The sequence below is a fragment of the Scyliorhinus torazame genome, chromosome X, assembly GCF_047496885.1.
Source record: "Scyliorhinus torazame isolate Kashiwa2021f chromosome X, sScyTor2.1, whole genome shotgun sequence".
Taxonomy (NCBI): Eukaryota; Metazoa; Chordata; class Chondrichthyes; order Carcharhiniformes; family Scyliorhinidae; genus Scyliorhinus; species Scyliorhinus torazame.
In genome coordinates this window covers 38,363,675-38,385,515 of record NC_092738.1, presented here as the reverse complement: position 1 = coordinate 38,385,515, position 21,841 = coordinate 38,363,675, and the positions used below count along the sequence as shown (strand labels likewise).

General features: G+C 51.9%; 1 protein-coding gene across 2 annotated transcripts in view; it reads right to left on the bottom strand.

Annotated features, from left to right (window-relative positions):
• LOC140405312 (uncharacterized) overlaps positions 1 to 21,841 on the bottom strand; it is a 266,780-nt gene that overhangs the window by 19,224 nt on the left and 225,715 nt on the right. For both annotated transcript variants that reach the window (XM_072493602.1, XM_072493603.1), the window contains 2 exons: positions 16,480 to 16,641; positions 13,540 to 13,635 (listed from right to left, as the gene is read on the bottom strand). In XM_072493602.1, the coding sequence (XP_072349703.1) occupies positions 13,540 to 13,635; positions 16,480 to 16,641 (258 nt within the window). The remainder of the gene's footprint in view (positions 1 to 13,539; positions 13,636 to 16,479; positions 16,642 to 21,841) is intronic.

Sequence of the window (21,841 nt, the reverse complement as noted above, 5' to 3'; positions counted from 1 at the left end):
GGGTCTGTCACTGTATAACACTGGGGTACAGTACTGGTGGGGACGGGTCAGTCACTGTATAACACTGGGGTACAGTACTGGTGGGGACGTGTCTGTCACTGTATAACACTGGGGTACAGTACTGGTGGGGACGGGTCAGTCACTGTATATCACTGGGGTACAGTGCTGGTGGGGAGGGGTCTGTTACTGTATAACACTGGGGTACAGTACTGGTGGGGACGGGTCAGTCACTGTATAACACTGGGGTACAGTACTGGTGGGGACGGGTCTGTCACTGTATAACACTGGGGTACAGTACTGGTGGGAACGGGCCTGTCACTGTATAACACTGGGGTACAGTACTGGTGGGGAGGGGTCTGTTACTGTATATCACTGGGGTACAGTACTGGTGGGGACGGGTCAGTCACTGTATAACACTGGGGTACAGTACTGGTGGGGACGGGTCTGTCACTGTGTAACACTGGGGTACAGTACTGGTGGGGACGGGTCTGTCACTGTACAACACTGGGGTACAGTACTGGTTGGGGTGGGTCTGTCACTATAACACTGGGGTACAGTACTGGTGGGGACGGGTCTGTCACTGTATAACACTGGGATACAGTACTGGTGGGGACGGGTCTGTCTCTGTATAACACTGGGGTACAGTACTGGTGGGGATGGGTCTGTCACCGTATAACACTGGGGTACAGTACTGGTGGGGACGGGTCTGTCGCTGTATAACACTGGGGTACAGTACTGGTGGGGACGGGCCTGTCTCTGTATAACACTGGGGTACAGTACTGGTGGGGACGGGTCTGTCACTATAACACTGGGGTACAGTACTGGTGGGGACGGGTCTGTCACTGTATAACACTGGGATACAGTACTGGTGGGGACAGGTCAGTCACTGTATAACACTGGGGTACAGTGGGGATGGGTCTGTTACTGTATAACACTGGGGTACAGTACTGGTGGGGACGGGTCTGTCACTGTATAACACTGGGGTACACTACTGGTGGGGACGGGCCTGTCACTGTATACCACTGGGGTACAGTACTGGTGGGGACGGGTCAGTCACTGTATAACACTGGGGTACAGTACTGGTGGGGACGGGTCTGTCAGTGTATAACACTGGGATACAGTACTGGTGGGGACGGGTCTGTCACTGTATAACACTGGGGTACAGTACTGGTGGGGACGGGTCAGTCACTGTATAACACTGGGGTACAGTACTGGTGGGGACGGGTCTGTCACTGTATAACACTGGGGTACAGTACTGGTGGGGACGGGTCTGTCGCTGTATAACACTGGCGTACAGTCCTGGTGGAGACGGTTCTGTCACTGTATAACACTGGGGTACAGTACTGGTGGAGACGGTTCTGTCACTGTATAACACTGGGGTACAGTACTGGTGGGGACGGGTCTGTCACTGTATAACACTGGGGTACAGTACTGGTGCGGAGGGGTCTGTCACTGTATAACACTGGAGTACAGTACTGGTGGGGACGGGTCTGTCACTGTATAACACTGGGGTACAGTGCTGGTGGAGACGGTTCTGTCACTGTATAACACTGGGGTACAGTACTGGTGGGGACGGGTCTGTCACTGTATAACACTGGGGTACAGTACTGGTGGGGACGGGTCTGTCACTGTATAACACTGGGGTACAGTACTGGTGGGGACGGGTCTGTCACTGTATAACACTGGGGTACAGTACTGGTAGGTACGGGTCTGTCGCTGTATAACACTGGGGTACAGTACTGGTGGAGACGGTTCTGTCACTATAACACTGGGGTACAGTACTGGTGGGGCCGGGTCTGTCACTGTATAACACTGGGGTACAGTACTGGTGGGGACGGGTCTGTCACTGTATAACATTGGGGTACAGTACTGGTGGGGATGGGTCTGTCACTGTATAACACTGGGGTACAGTACTGGTGGGGACGGGTCTGTCACTGTATAACACTGGGGTACAGTACTGGTGGGGATGGGTCTGTCACTGCATAACACTGGGGTACAGTACTGGTGGGGACGGGTCTGTCACTGTATAACACTGAGGTACAGTACTGGTGGGGACGGTTCTGTCACTGTATAACACTGGGGTACAGTACTGGGGGGACGGGTCTGTCGCTGTATAACACTGGGGTACAGTACTGGTGGGGACGGGTCTGTCACTGTATAACACTGGGGTACAGTACTGGTGGGGGCGGGTCTGTCACTGTATAACACTGGGGTACAGTACTGGTGGGGACGGGTCAGTCCCTGTATAACACTGGGACACAGTACTGGTGGGGACTGGTCTGTCACTGTATAACACTGGGGTACAGTACTGGTGGGGACGGGTCTGTCACTGTATAACACTGGGGTACAGTACTGGTGGGGATGGGTCTGTCACTGTATAACACTGGGGTACAGAACTGTTGGGGACGGGTCTGTCACTGTATAACAATGGGGTACAGTACTGGTGGGGACGGGTCTGTCGCTGTATAACACTGGGGTACAGTACTGGTGGGGACGGGTCTGTCACTGTATAACACTGGGGTACAGTACTGGTGGGGACGGGTCTGTCTCTGTATAACACTGGGGTACAGTACTGGTGGGGACGGGTCTGTCACTGTATAACACTGGGGTACAGTACTGGTGAGGACGGGTCTGTCGCTGTATAACACTGGGGTACAGTACTGGTGGGGACGTGTCTGTCGCTGTATAACACTGGGGTACAGTACTGGTGGGGACTGGTCTGTCGGTGTATAACACTGGGATACAGTACTGGTGGGGACGGGTCTGTCACTGTATAACACTGGGGTACAGTACTGGTGGGGACGGGTCTGTCACTGTATAACACTGGGGTACAGTACTGGTGGGGACGGGTCTGTCACTGTATAACACTGGGGTACAGTACTGGTGGGGACGGGTCTGTCGCTGTATAACACTGGGGTACAGTACTGGTGGGGACGGGTCTGTCACTGTATAACACTGGGGTACAGTACTGGTGGGGACGGGTCTGTCGCTGTATAACACTGGGATACAGTACTGGTGGGGACGGGTCTGTCGCTGTATAACACTGGGGTACAGTACTGGTGGGGACGGGTCTGTCACTGTATAACACTGGGGTACAGTACTGGTGGGAACGGGTCTATCGCTGTATAACACTGGGGTACAGTACTGGTGGGGACGGATCTGTCGCTGTATAACATTGGGGTACAGTACTGGTGGGGACGGGTCTGTCGCTGTATAACACTGGGGTACAGTACTGGTGGGGACGGGTCTGTCACTGTATAACACTGCGGTACAGTACTGGTGGGGATGGGTCAATCACTGTATAACACTGGGGTACAGTACTGGTGGGGACGGGTCTGTCACTGTATAACACTGGGATACAGTACTGGTGGGGACGGGTCTGTCTCTGTATAACACTGGGGTACAGTACTGGTGGGGACGGGTCTGTCACTGTGTAACACTGGGGTACAGTACTGGTGGGGACGGGTGTGTCACTGTATAACACTGGGGTACAGTACTGGTGGGGACGGGTCTGTCACTGTATAACACTGGGGTACAGTACTGGTGGGGACGGGTCTGTCGCTGTATAACACTGGGGTACAGTACTGGTGGGGACGGGTCTGTCACTGTATAACACTGGGATACAGTACTGGTGGGGACGGGTCTGTCACTGTATAACACTGGGGTACAGTACTGGTGGGGACGGGTCTGTCACTGTATAACACTGGGGTACAGTACTGGTGGGGACTGGTCTGTCACTGTATAACACTGGGGTACAGTACTGGTGGGGAATGGGTCTGTCACTGTATAACACTGGGGTACAGTACTGGTGGGGACGGGTCTGTCACTGTATAACACTGGGGTACAGTACTGGTGGGGACGGGTCTGTCACTGTATAACACTGGGGTACAGTACTGGTGGGGACGGTTCTGTCACTGTATAACACTGGGGTACAGTACTGGTGGGGACGGGTCTGTCGCTGTACAACACTGGGGTACAGTACTGGTGGGGACGGGTCTGTCTCTGTATAACACTGGGGTGCAGTACTGGTGGGAACGAGTCTGTCACTGTATAACACTGGGGTACGGTACTGGTGGGGACGGGTCTGTCACTGTGTAATACTGGGGTGCAGTACTGGTGGGAACGAGTCTGTCACTGTATAACACTGGGGTACAGTACTGGTGGGGACGGGTCTGTCACTGTGTAATACTGGGGTGCAGTACTGGTGGGAACGAGTCTGTCACTGTATAACACTGGGGTACAGTACTGGTGGGGACGGGTCTGTCTCTGTATAACACTGGGGTGCAGTACTGGTGGGAACGAGTCTGTCACTGTATAACACTGGGGTACGGTACTGGTGGGGACGGGTCTGTCACTGTATAACACTGGGGTACAGTACTGGTGGGGACGGGTCTGTCTCTGTATAACACTGGGGTGCAGTACTGGTGGGAACGAGTCTGTCACTGTATAACACTGGGGTACAGTACTGGTGGGGATGGGTCTGTCGCTGTATAACACTGGGATACAGTACTGGTGGAGACGGTTCTGTCACTGTATAACACTGGGGTACAGTACTGGTGGGGGTGGGTCTGTCACTGTATAACACTGGGGTACAGTACTGGTGGGGACGGGTCTGTCACTGTATAACACTGGGGTACAGTGCTGGTGGGGATGGGTCTGTCACTGTGTAACACTGGGGTACAGTACTGTTGGGGACGGGTCTGTAACTGTATAACACTGGGGTACAGTGCTGGTGGGGACGGGTCTGTCACTGTATAACACTGGGGTACAGTACTGGTGGGGACGGGTCTGTCGCTGTATAACACTGGGGTACAGTACTGGTGGGGACGGGTATGTCACTGTATAACACTGGGGTACAGTACTGGTGGGGACGGGTCTGTCGCTGTATAAAACTAGGGTACAGTACTGGTGGGGACGGGTCTGTCACTGTATAACACTGGGATACAGTACTGGTGGGGATGGGTCTGTCACTGTATAACACTGGGGTACAGTACTGGTGGGGACGGGTCTGTCTCTGTATAACACTGGGGTACAGTACTGGTGGGGACGGGTCTGTCACTGTATAACACTGGGGTACAGTACTGGTGGGGACGGGTCTGTCACTGTATAACACTGGGGTACAGTACTGGTGGGGACGGGTCTGTCGCTGTATAACACTGGGGTACAGTACTGGTGGGGACGTGTCTGTCTCTGTATAACACTGGGGTACAGTACTGGTGGGGACGGGTCTGTCACTGTATAACACTGGGGTACAGTACTGGTGGGGACGGGTCTGTCACTGTGTAACACTGGGGTACAGTACTGGTGGGGACGGGTCTGTCACTGTATAACACTGGGGTACAGTACTGGTGGGGACGGGTCTGTCACTGTATAACACTGGGGTACAGTACTGGTGGGGAATGGGTCTGTCACTGTATAACACTGGGGTACAGTACTGGTGGAGACGGGTCTGTCACTGTATAACACTGGGGTACAGTACTGGTGGGGACGGGTCTGTCACTGTATAACACTGGGATACAGTACTGGTGGGGACGGGTCTGTCACTGTATAACACTGGGGTACAGTACTGGTGGGGACGGGTCTGTCACTGTATAACACTGGGGTACAGTACTGGTGGGAACGAGTCTGTCACTGTATAACACTGGGGTACAGTACTGGTGGGGACGGGTCTGTCTCTGTATAACACTGGGGTACAGTACTGGTGGGGACAGGTCTGTCACTGTATAACACTGGGGTACAGTACTGGTGGGGATGGGTCTGTCGCTGTATAACACTGGGGTACAGTACTGGTGGGAACGGGTCTGTCACTGTATAACACTGGGATACAGTACTGGTGGGGACGGGTCTGTCACTGTATAACACTGGGGTACAGTACTGGTGGGGACGGGTCTGTCACTGTATAACACTGGGATACAGTACTGGTGGGGATGGGTCTGTCACTGTATAACACTGGGGCACAGTACTGGTGGGGACGGGTCTGTCTGTATAACACTGGGGTACAGTACTGGTGGGGACGGGTCTGTCTGTATAACACTGGGGTACAGTACTGGTGGGGACGGGGCTGTCACTGTATAACACTGGGGTACAGTACTGGTGGGGACGGGTCTGTCTCTGTATAACACTGGGGTACAGTACTGGTGGGGACGGGTCTGTCGCTGTATAACACTGGGGTACAGTACTGGTGGGGACGGGTCTGTCACTGTGTAACACTGGGGTACAGTACTGGTGGGGACGGGTCTGTCACTGTATAACACTGGGGTACAGTACTGGTGGGGACGGGTCTGTCACTGTATAACACTGGGGTGCAGTACTGGTGGGGACGGGTCTGTCACTGTATAACACTGGGGTACAGTACTGGTGGGGACGGGTCTGTCACTGTATAACACTGGGGTACAGTACTGGTGGGGACGGATCTGACACTGTATAACACTGGGGTACAGTACTGGTGGGGACGGGTCTGTCACTGTATAACACTGGGGTACAGTACTGGTGGGGACGGGTCTGTCACTGTGTAACACTGGGGTACAGTACTGGTGGGGACGGGTCTGTCACTGTGTAACACTGGGGTACAGTACAGGTGGGGACGGGTCTGTCACTGTGTAACACTGGGGTACAGTACTGGTGGGGACGAGTCTGTCACTGTATAACACTGGGGTACAGTACTGGTGGGGACGGGTCTGTCACTGTATAACACTGGGGTACAGTACTGATGGGGACGGGTCTCTCACTGTATAACACTGGGGTACAGTACTGGTGGGGACGGGTCTGTCACTGTATAACACTGGGGTACAGTACTGGTGGGGACGGGTCTGTCACTATAACACTGGGGTACAGTACTGGTGGGGACGGGTCTGTCACTGTATAACACTGGGGTACAGTACTGGTGGGGACGGGTCTGTCACTATAACACTGGGGTACAGTACTGATGGGGACGGGTCTGTCACTGTATAACACTGGGGTACAGTACTGGTGGGGACGGGTCTGTCGCTGTATAACACTGGGGTACAGTACTGGTGGGGACGGGTCTGTCACTATAACACTGGGGTACAGTACTGATGGAGACGGGTCTGTCACTGTATAACACTGGGGTACAGTACTGGTGGGGACGGGTCTGTCACTGTATAACACTGGGGTACAGTACTGGTGGGGATGGGTCTGTCACTGTATAACACTGGGGTACAGTACTGGTGGGGACGGGTCTGTCGCTGTATAACACTGGGGTACAGTACTGGTGGGGACGGGTATGTCACTGTATAACACTGGGGTACAGTACTGGTGGGGACGGGTCTGTCACTGTATAACACTGAGGTACAGTACTGGTGGGGACGGGTCTGTCGCTGTATAACACTGGGGTACAGTACTGGTGGGGACGGGCCTGTCACTGTATAACACTGGGGTACAGTACTGGTGGGGATGGGTCTGTCACTGTATAACAGTGGGGTACAGTACTGGTGGGGACGGGTCTGTCACTGTATAACACTGGGGTACAGTACTGGTGGGGACGGGTCTGTCACTGTGTAACACTGGGGTACAGTACTAATGGGGACGGGTCTGTCGCTGTATAACACTGGGGTACAGTACTGGTGGGGACGGGTCTGTCACTGTATAACACTGGGGTACAGTACTGGTGGGGACGGGTCTGTCACTGTATAACACTGGGGTACAGTACTGGTGGGGACGGTTCTGTCACTGTATAACACTGGGGTACAGTACTGGTGGGGACGGGTCTGTCACTGTATAACACTGCGGTACAGTACTGGTGGGGAAGGGTCTGTCACTGTATAACACTGGGGTACAGTACTGGTGGGGAGGGGTCTGTCACTATAACACTGGGGTACAGTACTGGTGGGAACGGGTCTGTCACTGTATAACACTGGGGTCCAGTACTGGTGGGGACGGGTCTGTCACTGTATAACACTGGGATACAGTACTGGTGGGGACGGGTCTGTCACTGTATAACACTGGGGTACAGTACTGGTGGGGACGGGTCTGTCGCTGTATAACACTGGGGTACAGTACTGGTGGGGACGGGTCTGTCACTATAACACTGGGGTACAGTACTGATGGAGACGGGTCTGTCACTGTATAACACTGGGGTACAGTACTGGTGGGGATGGGTCTGTCACTGAATAACACTGGGGTACAGTACTGGTGGGGATGGGTCTGTCACTGTATAACACTGGGGTACAGTACTGGTGGGGACGGGTCAGTCGCTGTATAACACTGGGGTACAGTACTGGTGGGGACGGGTCTGTCACTGTATAACACTGGGGTACAGTACTGGTGGGGACGGGTCTGTCACTGTATAACACTGAGGTACAGTACTGGTGGGGACGGGTCTGTCGCTGTATAACACTGGGGTACAGTACTGGTGGGGACGGGCCTGTCACTGTATAACACTGGGGTACAGTACTGGTGGGGATGGGTCTGTCACTGTATAACAGTGGGGTACAGTACTGGTGGGGACGGGTCTGTCACTGTATAACACTGGGGTACAGTACTGGTGGGGACGGGTCTGTCACTGTGTAACACTGGGGTACAGTACTAATGGGGACGGGTCTGTCGCTGTATAACACTGGGGTACAGTACTGGTGGGGACGGGTCTGTCACTGTATAACACTGGGGTACAGTACTGGTGGGGACGGGTCTGTCACTGTATAACACTGGGGTACAGTACTGGTGGGGACGGTTCTGTCACTGTATAACACTGGGGTACAGTACTGGTGGGGACGGGTCTGTCACTGTATAACACTGCGGTACAGTACTGGTGGGGAAGGGTCTGTCACTGTATAACACTGGGGTACAGTACTGGTGGGGACGGGTCTGTCACTATAACACTGGGGTACAGTACTGGTGGGAACGGGTCTGTCACTGTATAACACTGGGGTCCAGTACTGGTGGGGACGGGTCTGTCACTGTATAACACTGGGATACAGTACTGGTGGGGACGGGTCTGTCACTGTATAACACTGGGGTACAGTACTGCTGGGGACGGGTCTGTCACTGTATAACACTGGGGTACAGTACTGGTGGGGACGGGTCTGTCACTGTATAACACTGGGGTACAGTACTGGTGGGGACGGGTCTGTCACTGTATAACACTGAGGTACAGTACTGGTGGGGACGGGTCTGTCACTGTATAACACTGGGGTACAGTACTGGTGGGGACGGGTCTGTCGCTGTATAACACTGGGGTACAGTACTGGTGGGGACGGGCCTGTCACTGTATAACACTGGGGTACAGTACTGGTGGGGATGGGTCTGTCACTGTATAACAGTGGGGTACAGTACTGGTGGGGACGGGTCTGTCACTGTATAACACTGGGGTACAGTACTGGTGGGGACGGGTCTGTCACTGTGTAACACTGGGGTACAGTACTAATGGGGACGGGTCTGTCGCTGTATAACACTGGGGTACAGTACTGGTGGGGACGGGTCTGTCACTGTATAACACTGGGGTACAGTACTGGTGGGGACGGTTCTGTCACTGTGTAACACTGGGGTATAGTACTGGTCGGGACGGGTCTGTCACTGTATAACACTGCGGTACAGTACTGGTGGGGAAGGGTCTGTCACTGTATAACACTGGGGTACAGTACTGGTGGGGAGGGGTCTGTCACTATAACACTGGGGTACAGTACTGGTGGGAACGGGTCTGTCACTGTATAACACTGGGGTCCAGTACTGGTGGGGACGGGTCTGTCACTGTATAACACTGGGATACAGTACTGGTGGGGACGGGTCTGTCACTGTATAACACTGGGGTACAGTACTGGTGGGGACGGGTCTGTCACTGTATAACACTGGGGTACAGTACTGGTGGGGACGGGTCTGTCACTGTATAACACTGGGGTACAGTACTGGTGGGGACGGGTCTGTCACTGTATAACACTGGGGTACAGTACTGGTGGGGACGGGTCTGTCACTGTATAACACTGAGGTACAGTACTGGTGGGGACGGGTCTGTCACTGTATAACACTGGGGTACAGTACTGGTGGGGACGGGTCTGTCACTGTATAACACTGGGGTACAGTACTGGTGGGGACGGGTCTGTCGCTGTGTAACACTGGGGTACAGTACTGGTGGGGACGGGTCTGTCACTGTATAACACTAGGGTACAGTACTGGTGGGGACGGGTCTGTCACTGTATAACACTGGGGTACAGTACTGGTGGGGACGGGTCTGTCACTGTATAACACTGGGGTACAGTACTGGTGGGGACGGGTCTGTCACTGTATAACACTGGGGTACAGTACTGGTGGGGACGGGTCTGTCACTGTATAACACTGGGGTACAGTACTGGTGGGGATGGGTCTGTCACTGTATAACACTGGGGTACAGTACTGTTGGGGACGGGTTTGTCACTGTATAACACTGGGGTACAGTACTGGTGGGGACGGGTCTGTCACTGTATAACACTGGGGTACAGTACTGGTGGGGACGGGTCTGTCACTGTATAACACTGGGGTACAGTACTGGTGGGGATGGGTCTGTCGCTGTGTAACACTGGGGTACAGTACTGGTGGGGACGGGTCTGTCACTGTATAACACTAGGGTACAGTACTGGTGGAGACGGGTCTGTCACTGTATAACACTGGGGTACAGTACTGGTGGAGACGGGTCTGTCACTGTATAACACTGGGGTACAGTACTGGTGGGGACGGGTCTGTCACTGTATAACACTAGGGTACAGTACTGGTGGAGACGGGTCTGTCACTGTATAACACTGGGGTACAGTACTGGTGGGGACGGGTCTGTCACTGTATAACACTGGGGTACAGTACTGGTGGGGACGGGTCTGTCACTGTATAACACTGGGGTACAGTACTGGTGGGGACGGGTTTGTCACTGTATAACACTGGGGTACAGTACTGGTGGGGACGGGTCTGTCACTGTATAACACTGGGGTACAGTACTGGTGGGGACGGGTCTGTCACTGTATAACACTGGGGTACAGTACTGGTGGGGACGGGTCTGTCACTGTGTAACACTGGGGTACAGTACTGGTGGGGACGGGTCTGTCACTGTATAACACTGGGTACAGTACTGGTGGGGACGGGCCTGTCACTGTATAACACTGGGGTACAGTACTGGTGGGGACGGGTCTGTCGCTGTATAACACTGGGGTACAGTACTGGTGGGGACGGGTCTGTCACTGTGTAACACTGGGGTACAGTACTGGTGGGGACGGGTCTGTCGCTGTATAACACTGGGGTACAGTACTGGTGGGGACGGGTCTGTCACTGTGTAACACTGGAGTACAGTACTGGTGGGGACGGGTCTGTCACTGTATAACACTGGGGTACAGTACTGGTGGGGACGGGTCTGTTACTGTATAACACTGCGGTACAGTACTGGTGGGGCCGGGTCTGTCACTGTATAACACTGGGGTACAGTACTGGTGGGGACGGGTCTGTCGCTGTATAACACTGGGGTACAGTACCGGTGGGGACGGGTCTGTCACTGTGTAACACTGGGGTACAGTACTGGTGGGGGCGGGTCAGTCACTGTATAACACTGGGGTACAGTACTGGTGGGGACGGGTCTGTCGCTGTATAACACTGGGGTACAGTACTGGTGGGGACGGGTCTGTCACTGTGTAACACTGGGGTACAGTAGTGGTGGGGACGGGTCTGTCACTGTATAACACTGGGGTACAGTACTGGTGGGGACGGGTCAGTCACTGTATAACACTGGGGTACAGTACTGGTGGGGACGGGTCTGTCACTGTATAACACTGGGGTACAGTACTGGTGGGGACGGGTCTGTCACTGTATAACACTGGGGTACAGTACTGGTGGGGACGGGTCTGTCACTGTATAACACTGGGGTACGGTACTGGTGGGGACGGGTCTGTTACTGTATAACACTGGGGTACAGTACTGGTGGGGACGGGTCTGTCACTGTATAACACTGGGGTACAGTACTGGTGGGGACGGGTCTGTCACTGTATAACACTGGGGTACAGTACTGGTGGGGACGGGTCTGTCACTGTATAACACTGGGGTACAGTACTGGTGGGGACGGGTCTGTCACTGTGTAACACTGGGGTACAGTACTGGTGGGGACGGGTCTGTCACTGTATAACACTGGGTACAGTACTGGTGGGGACGGGCCTGTCACTGTATAACACTGGGGTACAGTACTGGTGGGGACGGGTCTGTCGCTGTATAACACTGGGGTACAGTACTGGTGGGGACGGGTCTGTCACTGTGTAACACTGGGGTACAGTACTGGTGGGGACGGGTCTGTCGCTGTATAACACTGGGGTACAGTACTGGTGGGGACGGGTCTGTCACTGTGTAACACTGGAGTACAGTACTGGTGGGGACGGGTCTGTCACTGTATAACACTGGGGTACAGTACTGGTGGGGACGGGTCTGTTACTGTATAACACTGCGGTACAGTACTGGTGGGGCCGGGTCTGTCACTGTATAACACTGGGGTACAGTACTGGTGGGGACGGGTCTGTCGCTGTATAACACTGGGGTACAGTACCGGTGGGGACGGGTCTGTCACTGTGTAACACTGGGGTACAGTACTGGTGGGGACGGGTCAGTCACTGTATAACACTGGGGTACAGTACTGGTGGGGACGGGTCTGTCGCTGTATAACACTGGGGTACAGTACTGGTGGGGACGGGTCTGTCACTGTGTAACACTGGGGTACAGTAGTGGTGGGGACGGGTCTGTCACTGTATAACACTGGGGTACAGTACTGGTGGGGACGGGTCAGTCACTGTATAACACTGGGGTACAGTACTGGTGGGGACGGGTCTGTCACTGTATAACACTGGGGTACAGTACTGGTGGGGACGGGTCTGTCACTGTATAACACTGGGGTACAGTACTGGTGGGGACGGGTCTGTCACTGTATAACACTGGGGTACGGTACTGGTGGGGACGGGTCTGTTACTGTATAACACTGGGGTACAGTACTGGTGGGGACGGGTCTGTCACTGTATAACACTGGGGTACAGTACTGGTGGGGACGGGTCTGTCACTGTATAACACTGGGGTACAGTACTGGTGGGGACGGGTCTGTCACTGTATAACACTGGGGGACAGTACTGGTGGGGACGGGTCTGTCACTGTATAACACTGGGGTACGGTACTGGTGGGGACGGGTCTGTCACTGTATAACACTGGGGTACAGTACTGGTGGGGACGGGTCTGTCACTGTATAACACTGGGGTACAGTACTGGTGGGGACGGGTCTGTCACTGTATAACACTGGGGTACAGTACTGGTGGGGACGGGTCTGTCACTGTGTAACACTGGGGTACAGTACTGGTGGGGACGGGTCTGTCGCTGTATAACACTGGGGTGCAGTACTGAGCTTTCAATTTCTTCACAGCCATTGGCTGTCTGTGATTGCTGCAGATGAAACCAATGTTGATCTGTGTCGGTGCCCAGTCACTTGTGAAATGATTGAAACTGTCCGGAATCCAATTCTTCCAGTCAGTGGGAGATGGGCTGAGCAGCGATTGGCTTCACCAGGTAGCAGGTACTTTACTGTGTTCATCACAATCAGCTCACCTGGATTTCAGTGTCATTACACGAGAGAACCAGGAGAATGTCCCCCTCAGTGAACTGTAAGTGTTCTTCCTCACACGAGCTGTGTGTCGCTTTGACCTTTATAAAAGACAGTGCAGATCAAATATCAGTCATCCCGCCTGAATTGAAAAGCACAGGTGCACAGAATGATTGACGTAGCAATTTAGCTTTCAGGGACTTTGAATGTCGCACTCTTTCCTCACCCCCAAGCCAGAGTTGCTCAGTGATGGCCAATAGCAGCTCATGGTGACTGGAGACGTCTACTTTGGGTGAATGCTGTGAGCCTAACCTGAGATGTCACCTTGACACGAAAAGTAGAAATATGAGCGAGGCGAGGAGCAGGCGCTCACCAACAGCCGTGAACTGGAGCAGCGCAGCGAGCTTCGACCCCCAGGTCAGGGCTGAGGAGTGCGGGCGGGCGGGAAACAAAAACAGTGGCACAGTGGTTAGCAGTACTGCCTCACAGTGCCAGGAACCTGGGTTCGATTCTGGCCTTGGGTCACTGTCTGTGCGGAGTCTGCACGTTCTCCCCGTGTCTGCGTGGGTTTCCTCCGGGTGCTCCGGTTTCCTCCCACAGTCCGAAGATGTGCAGGTTAGGTGGATTGGCCATGATAAATTGTCCCTTAGTGTCCAAAGATGTACAGGTTAGGTGGATTGGCCATGATAAATTGTCCCTTAGTGTCCAAAGATGTACAGGTTTGGTGGATTGGCCATGTTAAATTGTCCCTTAGTGTCCAAAGATGTGCAGGTTAGGTGGGTTGGCCGTGTTAAATTGTCCCTTCATGTCCAAAGATGTACAGGTTAGGTGGATTGGCCATGATAAATTGTCCCTGAGTGTCCAAAGATGTGCAGGTTAGGTGGGTTGGCCATGTTAAATTGTCCCTTAGTGTCCAAAGATGTGCAGGTTAGGTGGGTTGGCCGTGTTAAATTGTCCCTTCATGTCCAAAGATGTGCAGGTTAGGTGGATTGGCCATGATAAATTGTCCCTTAGTGTCCAAAGATGTACAGGTTTGGTGGATTGGCCATGTTAAATTGTCCCTTAGTGTCCAAAGATGTGCAGGTTAGGTGGGTTGGCCGTGTTAAATTGTCCCTTAGTGTCCAAAGATGTGCAGGTTAGGTGGATTGGCCATGATAAATTGTCCCTTAGTGTCCAAAGATGTACAGGTTAGGTGGATTGGCCATGTTAAATTGTCCCTTAGTGTCCAAAGATGTACAGGTTAGGTGGATTGGCCATGATAAATTGTCCGTTAGTGTCCAAAGATGTGCAGGTTAGGTGGATTGGCCGTGTTAAATTGTCCCTTAGTGTCCAAAGATGTACAGGTTAGGTGGGGTTACGGGGATGGGGTGCGAGAGTGGGGTGCTCTTTCAGAAGGTCAGTGCAGACCCGATGGGCTGAATGGCCTCCTTCTGCACTGGAGGGATTCTATGGATTTGATGAAGGATGGCAGAGAGGGAAGCTGTAGAATTATCATAGAATCATGGAATTCCTTATCCAAGGGGTAGTCAAACAGCAAGAGAGTCGGAAGGTGGAGTTTGGGATTTGGGAGACCAGAGTGCCTGATCTAGATGCGGAAGGAGGCATGGCAATTGAAGAGAGGAAGTCTGGGAAGATGTAAGGAGAAAAGAAGTTGAATAAAGAAGGAAAAATGGGAATTGAAGTGATCTGCTTTCTGCAACTTCAATAAACAGCCTCAGAGGAAATGTCAGTATCGTCTTGATTTGCAATGTCCCAAAAGAGGTCACACATGTTTTATACTGGAATGTGGTCAATTCTGAGCTGCTTAAAGTATGAGCAGAGGTTAATCTGCTCAAGGTTCTATAAAGAGGACCTTAAAACAGAAACATTCCCCGCTGTTATTAGTCTGGAGTTGGGACTGTTCTACACATTGCTGTGTTCCATGTTAACGGAATCAACGCTTCTTTTTAAAAACATCAGTCAGCACAGGAAGGAGAGAGGCCTGAAGGGGCTGGGAAGGAGAGAGGCCTGAAGGGGCTGGGAAGGAGAGAGGCCTGAGGGGGTTGGGAATGAGAGAGGCCTGAAGGGGCCCTGGGCAAGAGAGATGCTTGAGGGCCTTTGAAGGAGTGAGGCCTGAGGGGATTGGGAAGAAGAGAGGCCTCAGATGGCAGGGAAGCAGAGAGGCCTCAGGGGCCTAGGAAGCAGAGAGGCCTTGGGGGGCCTTGGCAGGAGAGTGGCCTGAGGGGCCTGGGAAGGAGAAAGTCCTGAAGGGCCCAAGCAGGAGAGAGGCCTAATGGGCCGAAGCAGGAGAGAGGCCTGCGGGCCATCGACAGGGAAGTATGTATAGTGGACAGGAACAGCTGAAGGAAGTAGTGCTTGGAGAGATGTCTGTTGTTGGCACAGAGTCTATCTATGCATCTACCTAGCTCTCCAGACGAGGCAGCTTGTGCTCCGAGTGTGTGACGGGGATGATTGACTTTGTGAAGGCCTGAAGTTTGATATTGTGTTTCCAGGAGCTACTGTGTTAAATTAACCGGCAGAAAATTTGACAACTGCGAAAGGGTTCCTTTCGGCAAATTACAGAAGTGATCTGGAGTTTGTCCTGTTTCCTGCAAACACATTAAACAGGCACAATCACCTCGCAATTCTGGGACTGGAGCAGGGAGTTAGAGGTCAGAAGGTCAAATCCCATCTGGCGAATTTATGAAACTGAATTCAATAAATCAGGTGATTTATGGGCTGGCACCTGGTAAATGTGTACGTAGAAACTGCCAGATTTCTGTAAAAATACAACGGCTACACTAATGTCCTTCTACACGTCACCCTATTTACATCCTATCTGGTTGGTTGTGAAGCAGGAGTGGGGAGGAAATACTGGCCTGCTTGCGTTACCCAATCGCAGGGGCAAATAGATCAGTTGGGAGAGTGCGAGAATGCAGACCAGAGAGAATGCCCTGCTCTGGTACCTTATACATGAATCCAACTGGCATCTCTTCACAAGGTGACCCCTGGATAGCTTTGCTTTCATCCAAGGCCAACCCTTCGCTATCTGAAGAAGTCTGGGATGTATCTTTCCTTTCCTGAGCCATATCCCCGCTGTCTTCCACCTCGTGCTCAGCAGTGGTAACCTGTGGGATAAAGGGAACGGTATTAGTTGTCATTTGCGGTCTGCTGCTGTGTGAGATACATCCAATCGCAGCCAAGTCGCCACAGTCCCAGATGACCGTGGGCTTCTTTCCCCTGTGAGGGGGGAGAGTTGACTGGTGGTGGTCTAACCCGAGGGTCACCACACCTCAGGCGAGGTTGAGAAGGCGGGACCTTCATGAATAACCTCAGCCGGTCCGGGGAATTGAACCCACGCTGTTGGCCTCGTTCTGCATCACAACCCAGCTGTCCATCCAACTGAGCTAAACCCACCTACTGGGGCGGGGGGGAGGGGGTGTTGGCGGATCAGGGGCTAGTGGAAAGGAGGGACGTAACAGAGGAAGCCAATCAAATCATCCCGATCGTCATGACAAAAGAAGACAGAAGAGCTCGCACGTATTGTTGGAGGGGGGGAAAATGAGTCACGAATGATGTTGACATGATCCTGGAATAGTGAACAGTTTTAGCAGACAGGAAGTGGACCTGATAGTGCTTTAATTGGTCCACACAGATCTGGTATGGAGGCGAAACCAGTTGTCCCCACCCCTTGGACACGAGTGAGTGGCGATGAGGATAGTGCCCAGGGGAATGTCTGAGGTGAGGGAAAGAGTGGTGGTTCTGTTGGGGACGAGGACATCAAAGGAGGAGTGAGGGTGAGGTTGTGTGAATCGGTAGCTTCACAAATGTCATGGTGCACAGGACGCCAAAGGGTAAACAGCTGAGGTTTCAAAATGCCGTTGGGGGTGAATTAGGGGATAGCTGTGTCCAGGGACAGATAGAGAGAGAAGGGAGGGTCTGGGGGTGAAAGTGTGATGTGGGGAGTGGGCGTGATGAGGTGAGTAATACAAAGAAGTGATCAGTGATGGCCTGTGATTGAAGCAATGGGAGTAGCAAGACTACTTGAGATAATAAGGCCAAGGGAGTGGCCGTGAATAATTGTTGGAGAATTTACACCGAGGGAGAGATTTAGGGAGGATAAAGCGGGCAGTGAACTCAGAGGACAGGAGAACATGGTGGGGTCGAAAATAATCGAGGGTAAGATGTAGTTCGGTGCAGAGGTCGAGGGAGGAATACAGTGAAGAAATCTTGATGAGAACATTTTTATTGTACTTCTGAGGGCAGTATAGAACGAGGAATTTGAATGAAAGGTGAGAGAGGTGGAACAAGGTGAGAATGAACAAAGAGGAATACAGCACAGGAACAGGCCCTTCGGCCCTCCAAGCCCGTGCCGACCATGATAGCACCCTTGGCCAAAAAAAGAACAAAGAAGAATACAGCACAGGAACAGGATTGAAGGGGGTGAAAGTGCCAGAGGAATAGGGGGTCCGGTTTCTGTGTCAATTTAATCATCCACAATGAGTTCATCAGGGCCTTGTTCACACGTGAACGGACATTCAGGAGGGCGATGAGGAGAGAGGGATGAGAGCTGATCCACTGGCACAGTCCACGGGATCAGCAATGGCACACTGGGCAGGAGGCGTGTTGGGGACAGTCACGCTGCTCATAACGAGTCAGTGCCTTGGATTGGCATGGTAGCACAGTGGTTAGCACTGCTGCCTTACAGCTCCAGGGACCCGGGTTCAATTCTGGCCTTGGGTCACTGTGCGGAGTCTGCACGTTCTCCCAGTGTCTGCGTGGGTTTCCTCCGGGTGCTCCGGTTTCCTCCCACAGTCCAAAGATGTGCGGGTTAGGTGGATTGACCATGATAAATTGTCCCTTAGTGTCCAGGCATGTGCAGGTTAGGTGGATTGGCCGTGTTAAATTGTCCCTCAGTGTCCAAAGATGTGCAGGTTAGGTGGATTGGCCATGATAAATTGTCCCTTAGTGTCCAAAGATGTACAGGTTAGGTGGATTGGCCATGATAAATTGTCCCTTAGTGTCCAAAGATGTGCAGGTTAGGTGGATCGGCCATGTTAAATTGTCCCTTAGTGTCCAGGCATGTGCAGGTTAGGTGGATTGGCCGTGTTAAATTGTCCCTCAGTGTCCAAAGATGTGCAGGTTAGGTGGATTGGCTATGATAAATTGTCCCTTAGTGTCCAAAGATGTGCAGGTTAGGTGGATTGGCCATGTTAAATTGTCCCTTAGTGTCCAAAGATGTGCAGGTTAGGTGGATTGGCCATGTTAAATTGTCCCTTAGTGTCCAAAGATGTGCAGGTTAGGTGAACTGGCCATGTTAAATTGTCCCTTAGTGTCCAAAGATGTACAGGTTAGGTGGATTGGCCATGCTACATTGTCCCTTAGTGTCCAAAGATGTACAGGTTAGGTGGATTGGCCATGTTAAGTTGTCCCTTAGTGTCCAGGCATGTGCAGGTTAGGTGGATTGGCCGTGTTAAATTGTCCCTCAGTGTCCAAAGATGTGCAGGTTAGGTGGATTGGCCATGATAAATTGTCCCCTAGTGTCCAAAGATGTGCAGGTTAGGTGGATTGGCCGTGATAAATTGTCCCTTAGTGTCCAAAGATGTGCAGGTTAGGTGGGTTGGCTGTGTTAAATTGTCCCTTAGTGTCCAAAGATGTGCAGGTTAGGTGGATTGGCCATGTTAAATTGTCCCTTAGTGTCTAAAGATGTGCAGGTTAGGTGGATTGGCCATGTTAAATTGTCCCTTAGTGTCCAAAGATGTACAGGTTAGGTGGATTGGCCATGCTACATTGTCCCTTAGTGTCCAAAGATGTACAGGTTAGGTGGATTGGCCATGTTAAATTGTCCCTTAGTGTCCAAAGATGTACAGGTTAGGTAGATTGGACCTGTTAAATTGTACCTTAGTGTCCAAAGATGTGCAGGTCGGTGGATTGGCCATGTTAAATTGTCCCTTAGTGTCCAAAGATGTACAGGTTAGGTGGATTGGCCATGATAAATTGTCCCTTTGTGTCCAAAGATGTGCAGGTTAGGTGGATTGACCATGATAAATTGTCCCTTGGTGTCCAAAGATGTGCAGGTTAGGTGGGTTGGCCGTGTTAAATTGTCTCTTATTGTCCAAAGATGTGCAGGTTAGGTGGATTGGCGATGTTAAATTGCCCCTTAGTGTCCAAAGATGTGCAGGTTAGGTGGATTGGCCATGCTAAATTGTCACTTAGTGTCCAAAGTTGTGCAGGTTAGGTGGATTGGCCATGATAAATTGCCTTAGTGTCCAAAGATGTACAGGTTCGGTGGATTGGCCATGTTAAATTGTCCCATAGTGTCCAAAGATGTGCAGGTTAGGTGGATTGGCCATGCTAAATTGTGCCTTAGTGTCCAAAGATGTACAGGTTAGGTGGATTGGCCATGATAAATTGTCCCTTAGTGTCCAAAGATGTACAGGTTAGGTGGATTGGCCATGATAAATTGTCCCTTAGTGTCCAAAGATGTGCAGGTTAGGTGGATCGGCCATGTTAAATTGTCCCTTAGTGTCCAGGCATGTGCAGGTTAGGTGGATTGGCCGTGTTAAATTGTCCCTCAGTGTCCAAAGATGTGCAGGTTAGGTGGATTGGCTATGATAAATTGTCCCTTAGTGTCCAAAGATGTGCAGGTTAGGTGGATTGGCCGTGATAAATTGTCCCTTAGTGTCCAAAGATGTGCAGGTTAGGTGGATTGGCCATGTTAAATTGTCCCTTAGTGTCCAAAGATGTGCAGGTTAGGTGGATTGGCCATGTTAAATTGTCCCTTAGTGTCCAAAGATGTGCAGGTTAGGTGAACTGGGCATGTTAAATTGTCCCTTAGTGTCCAAAGATGTACAGGTTAGGTGGATTGGCCATGCTACATTGTCCCTATGTGTCCAAAGATGTACAGGTTAGGTGGATTGGCCATGTTAAATTGTCCCTTAGTGTCCAGGCATGTGCAGGTTAGGTGGATTGGCCGTGTTAAATTGTCCCTCAGTGTCCAAAGATGTGCAGGTTAGGTGGATTGGCCATGATAAATTGTCCCCTAGTGTCCAAAGATGTGCAGGTTAGGTGGATTAGCCGTGATAAATTGTCCCTTAGTGTCCAAAGATGTGCAGGTTAGGTGGGTTGGCCGTGTTAAATTGTCCCTTAGTGTCCAAAGATGTGCAGGTTAGGTGGATTGGCCATGTTAAATTGTCCCTTAGTGTCCAAAGATGTGCAGGTTAGGTGGATTGGCCATGTTAAATTGTCCCTTAGTGTCCAAAGATGTACAGGTTAGGTGGATTGGCCATGCTACATTGTCCCTTAGTGTCCAAAGATGTACAGGTTAGGTAGATTGGACCTGTTAAATTGTACCTTAGTGTCCAAAGATGTGCAGGTAGGTGGATTGGCCATGTTAAATTGTCCCTTAGTGTCCAAAGATGTACAGGTTAGGTGGATTGGCCATGATAAATTGTCCCTTTGTGTCCAAAGATGTGCAGGTTAGGTGGATTGACCATGATAAATTGTCCCTTGGTGTCCAAAGATGTGCAGGTTAGGTGGGTTGGCCGTGTTAAATTGTCTCTTATTGTCCAAAGATGTGCAGGTTAGGTGGATTGGCGATGTTAAATTGCCCCTTAGTGTCCAAAGATGTGCAGGTTAGGTGGATTGGCCATGCTAAATTGTCACTTAGTGTCCAAAGATGTGCAGGTTAGGTGGATTGGCCATGATAAATTGCCTTAGTGTCCAAAGATGTACAGGTTCGGTGGATTGGCCATGTTAAATTGTCCCATAGTGTCCAAAGATGTGCAGGTTAGGTGGATTGGCCATGCTAAATTGTGCCTTAGTGTCCAAAGATGTACAGGTTAGGTGGATTGGCCATGATAAATTGTCCCTTAGTGTCCAAAGATGTGCAGGTTAGGTGGATTGGCCGTGTTAAATTGTCCCTTAGTGTCCAAAGATGTGCAGGTTATGTGGATTGACCGTGTTAAATTGCCCTTAGTGTCCAAAGATGTGCAGGTTAGGTGGATTGGCCATGTTAAATTGCCCTTAGTGTCCAAAGATGTACAGGTTAGGTGGGGTTACGGGGATGGGGTGGGAGAGTGGGGTGCTCTTTCAGAAGGTCAGTGCAGACCCGATGGGCTGAATGGCCTCCTTCTGCACTGGAGGGATTCTATGGATTTGATGAAGGATGCAAGGAATGGCAGAGAGGGAAGCTGTAGAATTATCATAGAATCATGGAATTCCTTATCCAAGGGGTAGTCAAACAGCAAGAGAGTCGGAAGGTGGAGTTTGGGATTTGGGAGACCAGAGTGCTTGATCTAGATGCGGAAGGAGGCATGGCAATTGAAG